The sequence below is a fragment of the Pipra filicauda genome, unplaced genomic scaffold (genome assembly GCF_003945595.2).
Source record: "Pipra filicauda isolate LSUMZ 115617 unplaced genomic scaffold, ASM394559v2 scaffold193_size2426894_pilon, whole genome shotgun sequence".
Taxonomy (NCBI): domain Eukaryota; kingdom Metazoa; phylum Chordata; class Aves; order Passeriformes; family Pipridae; genus Pipra; species Pipra filicauda.
Genome location: NW_024104302.1, coordinates 528,103 through 547,178, shown reverse-complemented (window position 1 = coordinate 547,178; position 19,076 = coordinate 528,103). Strand labels below are relative to the sequence as shown.

Below are 19,076 nucleotides of genomic sequence, written 5' to 3'. Positions count from 1 at the left end.
AGGTCAGTGGGGGCTTCTCAGTGTCACACCTTGCAGGGTTATAAATTCCTGCCAGCACCTCCCTGCAAAGGTGAAAACTGCAGTGCAAATTCAAAGACAGGAGGAGCCTTGGTAATGTTTCTTCCTCAGTAATTCCTGCTCTTTCTGGAACGGTGTATTTGAATACAATGCTGCACAGAATATTTAATACTCTCTGTAATTACAAATGGCTTTTAACAGTATGAGCCAAAACATTAGAGCTTAAATGTTCTTTTAGAAGTCGTAAGCAGCAACAGTATCATTAAACTAAAATCCATAATCTCTGATTTATGTGGATGTGGAAAGTCTGATGGGGCTCAGTCTTGGCTCTGGCGTTGAGCAGTGTGTGTTCAGCCATTCCTGCTTTGTTACTCACTTTGTTTATCATCTCTCTCCCCCCTTCAAGCCACTCTGACAAGTTACTCCGAAAATGTGGAACGCACTAAATATGGAGGGGAAAGCAGTAAAGAGCTTGGATCTGGAGGAAACCTGAAACCTTGGCAGTCCCAGAAATCCAGCATGGACTCCTGCCTGTACCGTGTGGACGAGAACATGACGGCCTCCACCTACAGCCTCAACAAAATCCCCGAGAGGAACCTGGAGACCGTCCTGTCCCAGTCGGTGCAGTCCATCCCTCTTTACCTTATGCCACGGCCAAACTCAGTAGCAGGTAAGAAATCCACGTTTGTGCCTTTTTTAGGTCGGGGCCAGACCCAGCACGTGGCACAAGCCCTTCTTGTGTCCTCCTTATCCGAGGAGAAATCTCCTTTCTGGAGTCGTCGTTAAGAGTGACAAAAACTGTCTGTTCGTTTGACTTATTGCTTCCAAATGGAAAATTCCTGTGGGGAAAAGTGGTTCTGATGATGCTCAATGGTTATTTCAGCGGTTTGTGGTCCCTCTTCAGCAGTTTGTGGTCCCTCTCTTACAAAATTGTACAACTGAAAGATTATTGGAGAATATGTTTAAAAAGAAAAGATTCTTTGCTGCCATTCCAATGCAGATATCTCAGGTTTGAAGTGCCAAGGCATCACAGCCATTTCTACTATTTCAAAGGGTTCCTTGTAAGTAAAATCAAGTGTCTGATCTTCTCTGAAGATCCTAAGAGCTTTGGAGTTAAGAGAATGGTGGGACTTTCTGTCTACACAGGGTTGGCTCTGGGTCCCATCTCTCGTGGTGGCCTTTGCCCCAAACATCTCAGCACAGGGGTGTCCTCACACCTCACAGCACCTGGGACTTACTGATGAAGAAAATCTTTTGTCTTGGCATCAAATCAACATTATTTTAGTTTAAATTCGTGTCTGCTGTTTAAAACATTCCAAAATGATGCTGTGCCCTCCCTTATTGATGTCTTTTCCCAGCCTGCCCAGTGTCCCCCTGAAGCTGGTGACAGCAGGGCAGAAACAAGAGATGGGATTAAAAATATTAAAGCTGCTTGCCTGGAATTATTCCCCTTTCCTTTATTGCCCCATTTTTTTTTTTCTTGCTGCGTGACTCCTCTGGGATAAAACATTCTGGAATGTGTGTGTCTGTGTAAACCTGGGGAGAAATCCAGGCTTTGAATTCCGAGTCCCTGTGGATTCTCCCACTGCCTGGCAGCAGGGATGCTGCTCCAGAAAGTCCAGGGATGGTACTGAGAGATATCCCAGGATACTGCCTGTTAAATCAGCATCCCTTGGTGAACCAGGCTGCGTTGCATAACTGGATTAGGTTCCCTTTTTAATCCCACTTTGGCCAGTCACAGACCTGAAAGCGATGGAGAAATGAGATTTTAGAGATGCTGAAGTACAAACAGCCCGAGCATGGGGGTGCAGCACGGGCTGAAAACCTGCATTTCAGGCTGAAAACCTGCATTTCAGGCTGAAAACCTACATTTCAGACTGGAAAGAGGGGATGGGAAAAACCTGGAAAGCTCTGCTTGCACATCCTGGTTACTTTAAAATAATTTCTCCTAAATAATGTCGTGCAAACACCTTCCAAAGCAAACAGAGTGGGTTTACTGTGAATTTAAATACATGTGTGTTGGTTTAATTGACTTTCAGAGTTGTTGTCTTGCTTGGTGTGTTTGGAGGCAAATACTATTTGAAGAGAAAACTACCCAGCAAGGCTCAGGAACACCTTTTCCTTCTGGATTTTTTATTTTTGGTGGAGTTTTTGCTGCTTTCTGTGTCAGCTTACACAATTCACGTCCCAGGATAAATCGTGGTGGTGTTCAAGTAGAATTCAAGATTTACCTTAACCTTTTATCATCCAGTCCTCACATGTTGGCTCCTATAAGCTTGTGGCACCAGAAAATTATGGATTTAGGTAATGGATTTATATGGATGTTTCTCCCCAGGCCGTTTAACCTCGTTATCTTTGTGCTTGAATGACGGGAAAGGGAAACCAGGTGTAGCTTCAGGGTTGATTTAAGCCCATGTGCAAATGTGCCATTGCCCAAAGAGTTAATCCTGAGCTGCCAATTCCATGTCCTTGCTCCAGCTCCACACATGGGATAACCACTTGATAAACCAGATCAGCTGACTAATCCAACTGAAAATGAACCCTCCAGAAAATTGGTATATTCGTTTATAACCTCAAGGTCATCAGCGTGGAGGCAAAGTGTGGCTGGGCAGGAAGCTGCCTTTCTTTTAGTGGCATTCCATGGTATTCCACATTTTAAGGTAATCACGAAATCACAGCTTTACTAAAACAGGCTCTTCTTGTCTTATTTTTCTTGCCTCGTTTTTTTTTTCAAATGCAGTTGAATTTGTATACAAACAGTCTGTTCTTGGGAACCAAAGCGTGGCAGCTTTTTTCTTTTTCACTCTGTTTTTTTTTTTCTCTTTAAGATTCTCCCAGAATATCTTCCAGAACAGCACAAAAATGTTCTTTTTCACAGCAGCTCACAAAGAGCAGTCACTGAACGTAACATGTCCCTGCTGTCAGCGAGCAGGTTACAACTGGGAGCAGCTCTTACAACACAAACTCTTCCCTGGGAGGGTGGGCAGGCCCTGGCACAGGGTGCCCAGAGAAGCTGTGGCTGCCCCTGGATCCCTGGAAGTGTCCAAGGCCAGGCTGGAGCAACCTGGGCTAGTGGAAGGTGTCCCTGCCCATGGCAGGGGGTGGCACTGGATCATCCTTAAGGTCCCTTCCCACCAAACCATTCTGTGATTCCATGATTAATCTCATCTTGCACTTCGTCATATAACGTACCTTCAGTTAAAAAAACCAGTTAAAACCACTTTAAAAACAGTTAAAACCACGTTGTTTTTTTTTTTTTGGTAAAAAAAAACCAACAAAGAAAAACATTGCAGGTTCCTGTAAGTGCCAGTGGGATGTGGCCGAGCAGATGTGAGTCTTGGTAAATCTCTTAGATTCAGAGGTTACCATATATGTGATATTTTTTAAAAACTCAGGTGTGGGAGCACGTCTGGTGGGCAGTGCTGAGTTACCACACAGAGTACAGACATTATTTTATATATGCAATTTTATATTTTTTATTATTTTAATAATATTTTATTATATTATTATATATATTATATACTATTTATTATATATTATTATTTTATATTTTATTATACATTATTTATATTTTATATACAAATTTATACATCATTCTATATATGTAATTTTATGTTTTTATTATTTTATTATTTTGATATTTTAATATTATTCTATATTGTTTTATTTTATATTACTATATATTATATACTATTTATTATATATTATTATTTTATATTATTTTATTATTTTATATAATTTATTATTTTATATTATATATTTTATGTATGCAAATTTACATATTATTTTATATATGCAATTTTCTGGCATTAATCCCTTGTCAGCTGTGAAGGGCACTGATGTTTGCCCGGGCAGCCAGCAGGGCAAAGCACTGCCTTGGAATGAGAAGGGGAACTGTGCTGAGGAAGGGAGACCCTTGGTGTTGGAGTTGGACATGCAGGTTTTGGAAGGAGCACAGATTTCTTAGGGAATTTCATGGGCACAAAGAACGTCCCGTTCTGTTTCTGTCACCCCTGAAATGAAACGTGAAATCTCGTGTTACTCAGACCACATGCATGGTTTATAAGGTCTGGTTAAATATTGATAGGGAATTAAAATGCCCTTATATAATACTAACCCTGCTCTTTTTTTTCCTGCCGGAGAATGTAAAATAGCAGCAAATACATTATTAGTTACAGACTTCAGTGGAACTTTCATGGAATCACAGAATCCCAGATTGGTTTGGGTTGGAAGAGACCTCAAAGCCCATCCAGTGCCAATCCCTGCCCTGGGCAGGGACACCTTCCACCAGCCCAGGTTGCTCCAAGCCCCGTCCAACCTGGCCTTGGACACTTCCAGGGATCCAGGGGCAGCCACAGCTTCTCTGGGCACCCTGTGCCAGGGCCTCCCCACCCTCCCAGGGAAGGATTCCTTCCCAATATCCCATCTAACCCTGCCCTCTCAGTTTGAAACCATTATCGTTGCAGGTATTGTTGGATCTGAGGGCAGGGTTTGAAGAAATGCCTGTAAATTCTGTCCTTTTAACAACATGGCCCTGGCAGGGGGTTGGAATGAGGTGACCTTTAAAGTGAACTGAATCCCCTCAGTCAGACAAGAGCAGCAAGACCCCCCTGCCTTCTCCCCAGCTCCCCCAGAGACCCCATTTGCAGAGTCCACCCCTTCCCTGGGCTGCCAAATGCTAGTTTCAGCTCAGGTCGGTTTGTATTTGTTGCTCAAATAGTGCATTGACACTGAATTATCTCCCACTATTTGCTGTTTCCCTGGGAGAATTGCATCTGCAGGATGCAAATATTGTGTCTGAGGAGACACTTTTCCCCTCCGTGGTGTTTTATCTGCAGTCACTGGGTGTCATTACGTGGGATAAGGTTCAGGATTGAGGGGAAGCTTTCAACAGTTTAATATTTTCTGAGATAAATTGATCTTGCATAATTTTTGAAAGTGATGAAGCGTATTCTCAGGAAAAATTGCTCCCACTTCCTCTGGCCTTAGATCTCTTTAATTATTCCTCAGTTGTAAATCAGGAAGATAAATCTCAGTTCATCCTGAGCCCTGGCAGGGCACTTACTGACAATTGGGAAAATAACCCCTGGCAAAACTGCAGTGGATTTGCAAACAGACACTGTGTGAGAGTCTCCTGTTGTGGCTGTAGAAGATGATGATGATGATGATGAAGGTGGGAAGGGCTGCTGAGAAATAACTCCTCACTTCTTGTAGGGCCAGCAGTAAATCAGGCCACTGGCCACAAAGTCCACCCCTGCAAAACATCTGGGGTGGCAGCTGGTGCTCATCTCACAGGCAGGACAGAGGTGGAAATGAGACTCTTCAAACAACTAAAAGAAAAATAAAATGTACTGTCAGGATTGAAGTTCTTCCCAGGAAATGACACAGTTCTGGTTCTGGAGCAAGCAGAGCTGACAGGCTTTCCTTGATTTGTAAGGAAAGACTGAAGAGCCTCAGAGGGGGGTGGGTTGGGAGGGACCCTTAAAGTCCTCCAGTCCATGCCCCAGCTGTGGGCAGAGACGTCTCTACAAGACCAGGTCGCTCAGAGCCCCTGAGGCACAGTCTGGCATGGATGGAGAGATGAGGGCTGGAGGAGGAAGGACCACCCTGCCTGATGTGGTACCAGGCTCCTGGGTACCCTCAGGACGCTCTGGATCTTCCTGGGGGTGCTGCAGTGAACCTGCTCTTCCCCTGCGGATCCTCTGGCTCAGTGGCACTGCAAAACTGGGCAGAAATTGCAATGCAAAAGGCACATTTCAGGGGCCAGGCAGGAGTGACCCTGATGTTGAGAGCTCAGTGCCCACAGAAAATAACCCGTGTCCCTGCTAAAGCCCCTTCTGTAATTGCAGCATCTCGGCTCTAATCGATCCTTCACAGTCAACATCTAATCAACTTTGCATGAGTACAGGAGCATGAAGGACTTCTAAAAACAGACCTTGATGGTTTTATCCCCCTTTTTTATTTTTTCTTTCTCCTCTTGTTTATCTTTTGTCCTCTGTCTCCCTTTTTCTCTTCCTTAAAACTTGGAAAGTTCAGGCAATTTGAAGAATAGCGTTAAAAATTCCTGCCCCTTCTCCCCACCTGTGTTAGAGTCTGAATCTTGCTTAATTTTTGACTGCAGCACCATCCTGTAAAGGTGTTTACGTGGTCATTAAGAATTGTATGAAAAAAAAAGTGTTTCTCTTAGTTTTGAAATGTTCTACCTTTTGGTTTTGTTGAATTGTTGCATCTTGTGTTGGGTCACAGGGAGGGAGGATCCCAAGTCCGGTGCACTGAGTGACTCTGGGGAGCTGTATCAAAATATTTACCCAATTCCCAGCAAATAATTAACGTCAGCTTCCCAGGCAGCCTTTGGAGAAGTCATTTAATGAATTAGTTCAATTTAAAATAATAATCTTGTTGTGGTAATTGACTGAAAAACCAAAGAAATAGAAGCAGTACTGCAGACAGAGTGCTGAGCAGCCCAGGGCTGGTTTCCATGGGTTAAAGTTTAATGTGAATTTTGGAAATGGTTGTCAGAACAAGAGCAGAGCTGGTGATCTGCAAAGACTGATTTTAAAGTTTTCTGTTTCTAATTGGGAAGATTATTTCATGAAATGAAGTTTTCATTCCTTTGCTTTATAATACTCTGTAAATTCCTTGGCTGACAGGGGTCTGAAATGGCAGAATAATGGGTAAATTCAGATGCAAGGGATCCAAATTTGTTTTGTTAAGCCACATTTTCTCCTGTTTTCCAATCATCACCATGGCAGCAGCTTTGTGACCAGTGTTAGCTCTAGTCTGCTCCAACTGTGCTTATCCATGTAGTGATGGCACCTTCAGCAGAGACCAATAAATTATTCCTATTTAATCCAGCATTGCAAAGAAAAGTAAATTCTCCCATGAGCAAGTCACGTTGGAATAGTAAAGTTATCTTCTTTAGTTCAGATAATATTTTTCTCATTCATTTTTATTTTTTTTTTTGCTGGGCTGTTGAAAGTTTAATTTTTTCAGCCACTAATTCTGGCTTTAGGGACAGATAAATGTTAATATCCGAATTAAGTAGCTCTAAAATAACTGAGGAGGAGATTGTGGGCTCCAACACGAACTGCACTGGTGAGTTGTCTTTTACGTAGCAGGAAATGTTGAGTGTCTGTGTCAGCTCTGCACAGACATGGCTGAGTCTGTGACTGGGAGGAGTGAAATCAGATAGGAGAGACTCCATGTCTCCATTTTCCGTGTGTCTGCTTTTATTTAGGAACATCAACAGGAGCCCAAACCAGAGCAGGCACCAATGGGGCATGAGAAGAAGTCACCAGAACACTTCTTTGCTCCTGGCTGAGGGCAGTTGGAATTGCTTCATCTCAGGGTGGTTTTAACCGTGTATTTTGCTTAAAAAACCTGAAAAAATCCGATAAGCAGAGGCTGGAATGCAAAGGCCAGGGGCGTGATGTGGTTCTTTGCTCTCTCCTGGCAGCCACCAGCTCGGCCCACCTGGAGGACCTGGCGTACCTGGACGAGCAGAGACACACCCCCCTGCGCACGTCCCTGCGGATGCCGCGGCAGAGCGTGGCCGGCGCCCGGGCACAGCAGGACCTGAGAGGTGGGAGCTCCTTCTCCTGGGGGATTCCCACTCGGGGGGGGCTGTGGGGTGGGAGCTTGGGTTGCACCTGCCTTGTCTGCATCCATGTGAAAGTCAGAATCCCAGAACGGTTTGGGTTGGGAGGGACCTTAAAGATCATCCAGTGCCACCCCCTGCCATGGGCAGGGACACCTTCCACCAGCCCAGGTTTTCAAAGCATCACCCATATCTGGATTACTGACATTTTAACTAATTTAAGATTAAATTAAAGCCCCATCCAACCTGGCTTTGGACACTTCCAGGGATTCAGGGGCAGCCACAGCTTCTCTGGGAATTCCATTCCAGCCCCTCACCACCCTCACAGGGAATAAATTTTTCCCAGTATCCAAATCTACCCTCCTCCAGCTCAAGACCATTCCCTCATGTCCTGCTCCTGCTCCTCCATGTCCTTGGGAAAGGTCCCTCTCCAGGTCTCTTGTGGCCCCTTTAGGTTCTGCTCAGGGGACTTTTATACTGCTCCTGTTCCAAAGGTGCTTTTTGAGGAATCAGAATAGTGTGTCTCTGATTTCTCTGGCTTAGAAACATCTCAGACTTTCTCTGATTGGGAAGACTCCAGTTTTAGAATTACAGAAGCACAGACTGGCTTGGGTTGGAAGGCACCTTTTTAAAGGTCATCCAGTCCAGTCCCCCTGCTCGTGCCATCTCCAGGGAGATGAGGCAGCCAGTGTTCTCTGATTACAAATCCATGCCAGTGCATTCTCCTTCCAGCACGGAAGAATTCCTTCCCAATATCCAACCTAAACCTACTCTCACTTGGAAGCCACTCCCCCTTGTCCTGTCCCTCCAGGCCCTTGCCCAAAGTCCCTTCCCAGTTCTCTTGGAGCCCCTTCAGGCACTGGAAGGGACTCAGGGTCTTCTCAGAGCCTTCTCTTCTCCAGGCTGGACACCCCCAGCTCTCCCAGCCAATCTCTGATCCCCATGGGGTTAATATTTTGATAATTTATAAAAAATTAGAAACTTTAACGGACTACTATTGTTTTTTACTTCTTTTTTGTTTTTTTTTCAATCCAAAACCAAGGTTTGCAGCCCCCCCTTGCATTTTGCAGGGTGCCAGTGGGGAAGGAGCCCAGCAGTGACAGGGCCACTGTGCCAACGTGTCCCTCGTAGAGATGGTCACAATGCCCACATTCAGGCAGCCCTTTGCCTTCTGAAAGGCCTTTTGAGAGGGGAGATTTTTGTGGTTCTTCCTGGCAAATTCCACAAACAAGATGTTAGCAATGAGAAGAGGAGCCAGGGCTGACATTTTAGTGTTTTGTTTATTCCCAGGCAGCTCCAGCTCCATTTGCTCCATGTCCTCGGGATTTTTCAGCCCACCCTACAACTTCCATCCCCCCTTTAATCTGAGCTCAGTCTTTGGCCACATGCTCAAGCTGTCACTGGGGCAGCCCTGAATCCGCAGCAGAGCATTGGGTTGATGCTTCATCCCCTCATTTGTCATTGCAAAGATGAATAAGTGGCTGGGAAAGCTCATTTGGGATATTTTCAGGTTGTTTCTGTGCCTGGTTTATTCTCCCCTGTACTAAGAAAACGGGTTTCTTTTGGCCATGCATGAAACTTTCCTGTTCTCTGGGGTGTTTTTGAGCAAGTGCCACCATGCTGGGGTGAGGAACTGGGGAGCTGGAGGGCACAGGTTGGGTTTTCACCCAGCCCCACACGCCCGACCTGGTCCAGCCTGACTGGGCTTTGTGCCAAGGAACGAGCCCCCCAAAAATTGGATTTGGGAGCCGTGGAGGGCAGTTTGTAATTAAATCCCCTGGCTGGGGAGGCACTTCTAGAAATGCATTAGCAGGCAGTGAGTGAAGAAAGCAAAAGTTTGACAGACCAAATTTCCATATGCTGGGAGGCAGCAGCTTGCCAAGGCTGCGTAATTTGCAGTGATTGCATCCAAAACATTCAACTTTATTGTAGGAACAGAATCAAATTGTTTTCCAGACACACTTTTTTAAAACCCATGTAGCACTACATATTTTCTTTCTGCTTTTTGTTCTTTTTTTTCCCCCCCTCCCTTTTTTGTGACAGTTGCCTGAGGAGAACAGCAGCGTTTGGGTTTTTTTTTTTTTTGGAATTCGTTTCTGATCCTGGTTGAGGCTCTTTGCTGTTTTGAAAAAGAGAGGGAGAAGAAGAGGATATGAAAAAAAAAACCAAACCCATCACTATTTGGAAATATTTTCATTTAAATTAATATGTGAGGGGGGGCTTCCTTCCCTCCCCCCAAATGCTTCATGTTGCAGATATTGCTGTGACATTACATCAGTCTGGGCTGGTATAAACAGCAGCTCTTTGTTCCAGCTGGAAATCCTAAACTTGGGTTTAATTTTAACGTCTCTAGTCTTGGCACTGGGCTGAAGTAGCAAAGCCATTCCTGGCCCAGTGTGGAGGGACATGTTACAACCCACTGGTTATTCCCAGTGTTCCAAAATCCCAGAGAGAGACTGAATGGCAGGCTGGCCCTGCTGTTTTTTGTTAAATCAGTGCTTTTAACCAGGGGAGTAGTTGAGCAATCCCAACACAAAGAGCACGACAAGGATTCGTCCCAGGGACAGGTTTTTAACAGGATGGGGAAGGCAATGTTTGCTTTCCCTGCTTTTCATCCCGTGGGATTTGAGGCTGCTTGGGGTTGCTGTATCCCAAAAACCCGCTGGCTGTGATGCGGAGCGGGAGCCAGATGGCAACAAAATGAGGGGTATTAGAACACCCCAGCTGGGCCATCAGGGGTTTTTTTTTGCTCCAAAATGCCAGCTGATGGAGGGTGGGAAGAACCAAGGTGTCTGGGGTGGAGGAGTGGATGGTTTACACTCCCCCAATGTATTATTATATGTAATATATATAGATATATATATGTAATATACAGATATATAGAGAGATATATATGTAAAATATAGATAGATATAAATAACTATATAGATAATATATAGATAAAACATGAAACAGTGGCATGTTTTCCTTAAATTGTCTTTTATAATTTTCAGAGGGTTTTCCTCATGGTATGTGTTCTATACCATCACCTCTTGGGCAGGAGAGTTTCGTGTGCTTCTTAAAAACACTAAAAAATAGTTTAGTCTTTTTTAGGCACGTGGATTGTGAGAAATAGGAACTGGTTTCATCCCAGTGGCTGTTCAAGATGACAGTCGAAAGAATCAGGAATCGTTAAGGCTGGAAAAACCCTCTAAGATCATTGAGTCCAGCCAGCCCTGCCAAGGTCACCACTGACCCGTGTCCCCAAGTGCCACATCCACAGGGCTTTTAAATCCCTCTGGGAATGGGGACTCCACCCCTGCCCTGGGCAGCTGTGCCAGGGCTGGACAGCCCTTTCCATGAAGGAATTTTCCCTGATATCCAACCTAATACCCAGGAGCTGCAGTCTAAAGCAGTAAAGGGAAGAAACTCAGACATTTGGCTAATTTGTGGGTTCTTAATTAACAAAGGACACAGCGGATGGTGATGGTTATTCAGAACCACAGTTAATTTAATAAATACAAAGCACTTCTCACCTGGGCTTCCTCTCAGTATATTGGCATTATCAGGCTGTGGAGCCCTGTAAGGGCTGTTTTTGGGCAGCAAAATGTGTCCTCCATCAGAAAAAAATTCTAAAACAGCAATAAAACTCATCTAGAAAAAAAACAGAAAACAGCTAATGAGCTGTGGGTGCTGATTGCCAGCATAGCTGAGAAAAAAACCCCTGTTTGGAGAGAGGGGAATGTGTAAAACATGATTTCTGAACGGGCATTTTAGAGCCTTCCAACGACTAAAATAACTAAAAATTCACTTTGTGTAGCATAGGGTGTAAAGCAGGTCAGGCCTTTCTCTGATTGTGCTCCTGCTCTTTTCCATCTCAGTGGCTTTTTCCAACTGTGCACATAAAATACACCTGGATTTGGGTTGATTGAAGTGAAATTTTCAGAACTAGGATGGGTATGGGAGGCAGTGCCTCAGCTTTGGGATTTGAGTTTAGTTTGGGTCCTACAGAACTTGCACAGTATTTCATCAAGTCTCATGAAAATTTTGCTCTCTCTCAAACCTTGTTCTGTCCCACTCCACACCCTCATTCCCAGGGAAAGTGTGGGTTTGATTTGTGTTAAGGTATTATCAGAAATTTGGGCTATTTCTGTGGCACTCTGGCTTCAGTTCTATAAAATGCTTCATTTCAAGGAATATGAATCCCAGCAAGTGTTTGACAAATTTTCAAGGATGGGAAGGCAGCTTATGCACATCCTTTGATTTTCACAAGCACTGAAGTCAGCAGCTGATGGTGTTCATCCAAAATGTGTCTGCACATCCTCACCCCATACTCTGAACCTTCCTTCCCCGATGTTCAGAGCATTTCTATTAGCTTATCCTTTAATTAATTAATTAATTAAATGCTGAAGCTCTGCTGCAGCCTCCCTTCCTTGTGATCTGGGGTTATTTTTTCGACTCTTTGAACGCAAAATTTCCCCTGGAGCTCCGGAGTCTTCCCCTGTGCTTGTGCCTTTCCTGGGGCCCACTGGCACTGAGGGCTGTAAAATTAAAAGAGTGGCCAGGAGGACTTGGAGTGGTTCAGCAGACAGGCCTGGGAATTAATGAGGATCTGGCACATGGACTGCAATTAGTCAGCGCGGTCTTAAATTATTGCCGAACGTTTCTGGCAGTCCAGCGAGGAGAACGTTTGTCTTCCAGACACGGCGTGGTGAAATAAATGCCTCCTGCTGGCACGTGGAGGGGGTTTGGTGGCTGGTGGGACAAACAGCATGTTCTCAGCACTTGTCTCCAAACCAGTGAGGCTCATTTTGAGTGTTTTCTCAACCCCCTGCCCTCCGGGAGCCCTGGGATTGCAAAGCCTGAAGCGGTGAAATGTCCCCCCAGGGTGGCAGGAGAAGGGCTTTGCTTTGCTCTGGTCAGTGTCTGGTGGTGTTGGAAGAACCAGGAGATTGGATGTAGGTAGATAAGTGATCTTGGAGGTATTTTTCCAACCTAAATGATTCTCTGATTCTGTATCTGAAAAAGAAATCTCTAATACCCAATTTAAACCTCCTCTGGCACAACCTGAGACCATTTCCTCTTGTCCTGTCCCTTGTTACCTGGGAGAAGAGACCTGGGAGAATTGGTCTCTTCTTCCAGTTGCCACCTAAGAGCATCTTTGCACCATGTCTGTGCAGTCAGTGCTCTTTAGGTTATGCATTCCCTGGGTAGCTCGTGCCAAGTGGAAAAAATGGCAAATACCCTCTCCCTTCACCCTCAGATGCTCCCGAAAAAGTTTCAAGGCTGGTTTGGATTTTGCTGTGTATTTTATTATAATCTAATGCATTAAAAAAAGGAACACAATCAATATCCCATGTTTTTAGGTGCTGGCAGTGCTCCAGCCCACATGGTCTGTGAGGGAAGATATTTCTTACTCTCCCTCTTAACCTTAGGTTGCTTTGCAACATCGTTGTTTCCTTGTGAAACAAGACAACGTTTTAATTGCCAAACAGGAACATCCTGTCAGCAATCTGGTTTCACTTATTTACTTTAGGAGAGTCGAAATAACTTCGCTCAGATTGATTTAGCACTTGTAGGTGCCGAGATTGTTCTGTGCTCTGAACAGGTGAGCAGACGTTGTGTGTCTGGATTGAACAGACAATCCTGTCTCCCAGGGGATGCCGTGCAGAGCCCAGTGTTCTGCCTGGAGCCTTTAATTATGGTGGGTTTAAACGAGAAAATTAATTTCTCCAGCCACACTTTTTCTCCCCAGCTCTGAGCCACTTCATCCTGTAAAATTCTCTGAACTCCTTTGGTGGAAAATGGTGTGAATGAGTCCAGCTGGAGATGAAGCACCACAGAGCCTCTTGCTCAGTTCCCCCTCTCTTCCCCCCACACCCCAGTGAAATGGGGAGGAGGATCAAAGTAAAACTTGTAGGTTGAGATAAGAACTGTTTAATAATTGAAAATAAAGTAAAATACAATAATAATATCAGTAAATAATAATAATGATAACAAAGAGGGGAAAACCAAGAGATTCACAATGCACCTGCTGATTGATGCCAGAACCCCCTTCCCGAATCCAGATCAGCCTCTTCCCAGGAATTCCTCCCAGTTGATATAGTGGGCAGGATATTCCATGATGTGGAATATCCCTTTGGCCAGTTTGGGTCACCTGTCCCAGTTCTGCTGCCTCCCAGTTTCTTTTGTGCACCTCCTCCCTGGCAGAGCATGAGACAAGAGAAAACCAAAGTCCTTCACTTGGGATAGACACGATTTAGAAAAAAACAAAATCAAAACACAACACTGGGACAGCTGCTGAGAAGGAATTAAAACTCTTCCCAGCTGAAACCAGGTCAATAAGAGTCTGAGGGGAGACCTCGTTGCAGTTCCAACTTCCTGGGGAGGGAAGAGGAGGGGCAGGGACTGAGCTCTGCTCTGGGGGGACCAGGGACAGCACCCAGGGAGTGGCTGGAACTGTGTCAGGGCAGGGTCAGGTTGGATCTCAGGGAAAGGTTCTTCCCCCAGAGGGTGGTTGGCACTGCCCAGGCTCCCAGGGCAGTGGGCACAGCCCCAAGGCTGCCAGAGCTCCAGGAGCATTTGAACAACGTTCTGAGGGACAGGGTGGGATTGTTGGGGTGTCTGTGCAGGGCCAGGAGCTGGACTGGATGATCCTTGTGGGTCCCTCCCAACTCAGCATATCCTGTGATTCTGTGAATACAGCAGGTGCTTTACCAACAAACATTAGGAAACGAGTGTCCTTTTCACCTTTGGAGGTGAAAAGATTAAACATCACCTCCAAACCCTCCTTTCCCCGCCGGCGTGGCCGGTGACGTCCCCTCTCCGTGTCTCTCCCCCCCGCAGTGCGGTTCGCGCCCTACAGGCCCCCCGACATCTCCCTGAAGCCGCTGCTCTTCGAGGTGCCCAGCATCACCACCGAGTCCGTGTTCGTGGGCCGCGACTGGGTGTTCCACGAGATCGACGCGCAGCTCCAGAGCTCCAACGCCAGCGTCAACCGGGGCGTGGTGATCGTCGGCAACATCGGCTTCGGCAAGACCGCCATCATCTCCAGGCTGGTGGCGCTCAGCTGCCACGGCACCCGCATGAGGCAGATCGCCTCGGACAGCCCCCACGCCTCCCCGAAGCGTGAGTGCAGAGCACGGGGGGGGGCGAACAACTCGGGGACCTTTAGGAGGGTTTTGGTTGGAATAATCCCGTTTTTCTCTTCGGGCCCCAGAAATCAGCTCGTTACCAAGCAGAGGAAGGACCTGTCAGCAGTATGTCGTGGAGTGGTTTGGGTTGGAAGGGACCTTTAGGCGTCATCCAGTTTCAATCTGGCAGGGACACCTTCCACTAGCCCAGGTTGCTCCAAGCCCCGTCCAACCTGGCCTTGGAAACTTCCAGGGATGGGGCAACCACAGCTTCTCTGGGAATTCCATTCCAGCCTGTCGCTGTTGAGATGGCCAAAGTGACATAGAATTTTCTTTCAAAGCAGGGACAGGATTGCAAGAAGGCTGCAATCAATTTATTGCAACAGGTTGCAAACATTTGTGCTTTTCATACATCACACATGTCAACTTTCTATTGGTGCCTTCATATAAACATATATCGGGCTATACACATCATCCTACTATTGGTACACATACATCAGGCCATCCACATGTCAACCTACTATTGGTACTTTCATGTATACACACACCAAGATTGGCTGCAAAATAACAAACACAGATTTTGTCAAGTCATCCTGACTTGTAAAAAGTACAGGAAGTCCATTTCTGTCCTCCATCTTCTTCCTGTCTGAAAGTTGCCCACATTCCTCTGCATGCTGTGTTCTCCTCCTTTCAAGGGTGTGCTGTAATCCTGTTTATGTCCACTGCTTCACTGATAAATGCCAGGCTGCTGACAGGTTTGCTGTCAACCCCGACACCAGCCCCTCACCACCCTCACAGGGAATAAATTCTTCCCAGTATCCAGATCTACCCTCCTCCAGCTCAAGACCATTCCCTCATGTCCTGCCCCTCCATGTCCTTGTGACAGGTCCCTCTCCAGGTCTCTTGTGGCCCCTTTAGGTTCTGCTAAATGGGGCTTTTATACTGCTCCTGTTCCAAAGGTGCTTCTTGAGGAATCAGAATAGTGTGTCTCTGATTTCTCTGGCTTAGAAACATCTCAGACTTTCTCTGATTGGGAAGACTCCAGTTTTAGAATTACAGAAGCACAGACTGGCTTGGGTTGGAAGGCACCTTTAAAGGTCATCCAGTCCAGTCCCCCTGCTCGTGCCATCTCCAGGGAGATGAGGCAGCCAGTGTTCTCTGATTACAAATCCATGGCAGTGCATTCTCCTTCCAGCATGGATTGTCTCAGGGTATCATGGTATAAATGTTCAGGGTGGGTCACAAGCCCATGTAGGCTCAGCAGCAGGTTTACTCTCCCTCCTGTGGTCCCATCCAATTCCCATCACTCCGTGCTGGCAGGTTTGCAGGTGGGGACAACAACATTTTAAAATCACTCAGCTCTCAGTAAGCGAGTAAGACAGGACTAAAAATACTGGGTGAGGTACCTGGAGGTATCTTGGAGGATGTAGGTCACTGTACCTCAGAGAAGCTGCAGTTAAATCTGTTTACTGGAGTGCAGGGCTCTTGCCCTGTCAGAAGAGCTGAAATGTCACCGGGGGTTGGCATGTTCAATAGTGTCACTTGTCAGAGCTAAATGAACAATGTGGAGTGAAAGGCAGGGCTTGTTTCTATGTTTTAACTGCAGCTCTGCAGTGCACCAACTGTGTGTGTGTGTCCCCAGTCTGCTGGGGGGGATTGTGGAGATTAAAGAGACCACTGTGCTTAACTCTTTCTGGACTAAAAGCTGGTTTTCTCCCATGAGAAGGTGCCCTGCACCCTTCATGCACGAAGGATGAAGATCCTGACACAGTCTGGTGTGTCCATGAAGCTGAAAGCTGAATGATTCCTCAGTGTTAGTTATTGGGATGGAAACCTTCAGAATCAGTATTTAATTTGACTTTATTTCCTAGAGAGATCACAAGTCCTAGTTTAGCTGTTGAAGATGATAATTATTCTGTGAGATCTTTGTGGGTCCCTTCCAACTGAGGATATTCTATGATTCATCTCTGATTCTATGATAAGTTTCTTTGTTGTTTCTTTTTCCACATGCTGAAAAAAAACCTATTATGCTTAATGAAATCTGTGTTTAATAATAAGTGCTAATCAGGTGGTCTGACTCTGCTACAGCAGTTGTGCAATCAGCATTAGTAAAGTGGCTTCAATGCAGCCTCATCCTTCTAATTCCTGTCTCAGAAAATGAATACAGGTGACAGTGGTGTTACAGGCTCAGAATCAAGAATGTGCCTCATTCTAATGCCCAGGGTTTAATTATGGAGGCAGCATCCTCCTCCTCTGTTGTTTGCCATTAAATGGGTCATTGTTTGCATGATGATTTCCAGTCAAGCTCAGGGATGCACTGCAGCAATCCAGGCAGGAGAACCCTGTGCCAGCACAGGCTGCACTTCAGAGTGGTGTTGTTCTTAAAACATTCCTAAAATAACCAGTAATTAGACATCAGCAAGTGCTGCATGTCTTGGTGTCATTCAGAAATCCTCTGTGTGGGTTCCTGGGAGTGAAAATCAGTGTGGTTTGGGAATGTTATCCACAAAGGCCAGGTGGATGGGCTGTGGTAGCAACCTGCTGGTAAAGCCAGTTTCTGCTTGCCAGGCAAAAGAAGCAGCTAAAATGCAATAGAACACAGTTAAACTTGCCAGAGATGATTCCAGGATAATTTATTATTTGCTTGCAAGCCTTTTCCAGATCCTGGTGCTGCTCCTTCTCCTCTCCCCCTGATTACATTAATGGGCTTCAGATGGCTGTGTTAGCTGGGGCTCTCCGTTTATTTATGTTAGAAAATAGGCCCATAATTCAGAAAAATTGGCTGTCTGTGTTGAAGGAGGACTTGGAACCAAATTAACCAGCAATTGCTCATAACGAGGTCTGTTGGCAGAAGTGCAGAGCAGGAGAGCTCTGCAGTCAGATCCACCAAACCTGAAGGCAGAGCCTTCCAGAGTGCCCAGTTCACCCCATTATTGTCATTACTTTAAAGCCAGTGAAATTACAGTGGAGAAGGTGAAGAATCATAGAATATGCTGAGTTGGAAGGGACCCGTCAGGATCATCCACTCCAACTCCTGGCCCTGCACAAGACACCCCAAAAATCCCACCGTGGGCCTGTGGGCGTGGTCCAAACACTCCTTGGACTCAGATAGTCTCAAAACTGTATCTTAAAGGTCCTTCCCAAAAGTGCTGCTCCAAAAAGCAGTTTCTTGGGGAGCCTCCGGCCTGGAAATCCCTGAAATCCTAACCCGGAGTATTTGTAGGAGTTATTTTAACTTCCCTGCTTAGGAGCTGCCTGGTCTGTAATAAAGCTGTCAGTGCTTGTCCTGTGGCAATCCCTAACCTCTTTTTTTCCTTGGGCAGATGTGGATGCCAACCGGGAGCTGCCCCTGACCCAGCCACCTTCTGCTCACCCGTCCATCACCAGCGGGAGCTGCCCGGGCACCCCCGAGATGCGCCGGCGCCAGGAGGAGGCCATGAGGAGATTGGCCTCACAGGTATGGAAAACATCCTTCTCTGGCCTCTCTGGGGCCTTGGGAAAACATCAGTTGGAGTGGAAGTCCTCTTACTCACCTCAGCGTGCGCTCAAACGGCTCCCGGGGAGCCTCCACAGAGAACCTCTGGGAGGAGTTTTATTGCCCAGGAAAGTTGTTTCTCTGAGGTGAAACTCAAATTCAGACTACATCAAATACACACCCCCCTGCTACTCTGAGTTTGTCTTTCCCAGCCATCCTGCTGTCTCCTTACAAATGTTAGGATGTGACATGGGTATTACTGGAATAATTGTGGTTTTTCTTTAGCAGTGAGAACAAAATTGCCCAGAGTTTGAGCGGTGTTTTGTTGGAAAGGGTATGGTGGGGGGAGGCCCAGGCTGAGTGTTGCTGCTGTGTGTGCACTTGGGTATTTTTTGGGAAATCCTCCCAAGCAGCTCAGAGCCCTTGGAGCTGTACACAACTCACTTGCTGCTCTGGCAGGAGTGCATTGTATGGAACATATGGAACACTGTCACTTGTGTACGTGAGATTTACAGCTTGAGTTTTATTGTATTACTGAGGTTTAACCCTAATTCTGTGGTGGTGGGAAGGTGCCATTCTATTCCTTTGAAATCCGAGGAGTTTGCTCTCTCTCCTCCTACCCCTTTGGGGGGGATGGGAACAGTTAATGCTTTCCTGTGCCTGCTCCTGCTTTGGAGAGGAAAATAACAAGCAAAGTCTTTGTTCTAAATTATTACCAGGACATGTTTTGCTTGGCTTTTTGTGCCAGATACTGTCTTGTCCTGTCTGCTTTCGTGCTGACCCAGATGGCCAGGCAGGGAGAGTGTGGTGGCTGCATAAATAAATATTAAGGCTTGATCCTCTCCTCTTCCACGTGGAGTTCTTGAAAGGAATG

At 46.0% G+C, this 19,076-nt stretch overlaps 1 protein-coding gene across 5 annotated transcripts in view; it reads left to right on the top strand.

Moving 5' to 3' along the window:
- Nucleotides 1–19,076, top strand: part of TANC2 (tetratricopeptide repeat, ankyrin repeat and coiled-coil containing 2) — a 235,032-nt gene that overhangs the window by 153,420 nt on the left and 62,536 nt on the right. For all 5 annotated transcript variants that reach the window (XM_027745287.2, XM_039380377.1, XM_039380379.1 and 2 more), the window contains 4 exons: nt 425–688; nt 7,475–7,600; nt 14,441–14,722; nt 18,051–18,184. In XM_027745287.2, coding sequence (XP_027601088.1) covers nt 425–688; nt 7,475–7,600; nt 14,441–14,722; nt 18,051–18,184 — 806 coding nt within the window. The remainder of the gene's footprint in view (nt 1–424; nt 689–7,474; nt 7,601–14,440; nt 14,723–18,050; nt 18,185–19,076) is intronic.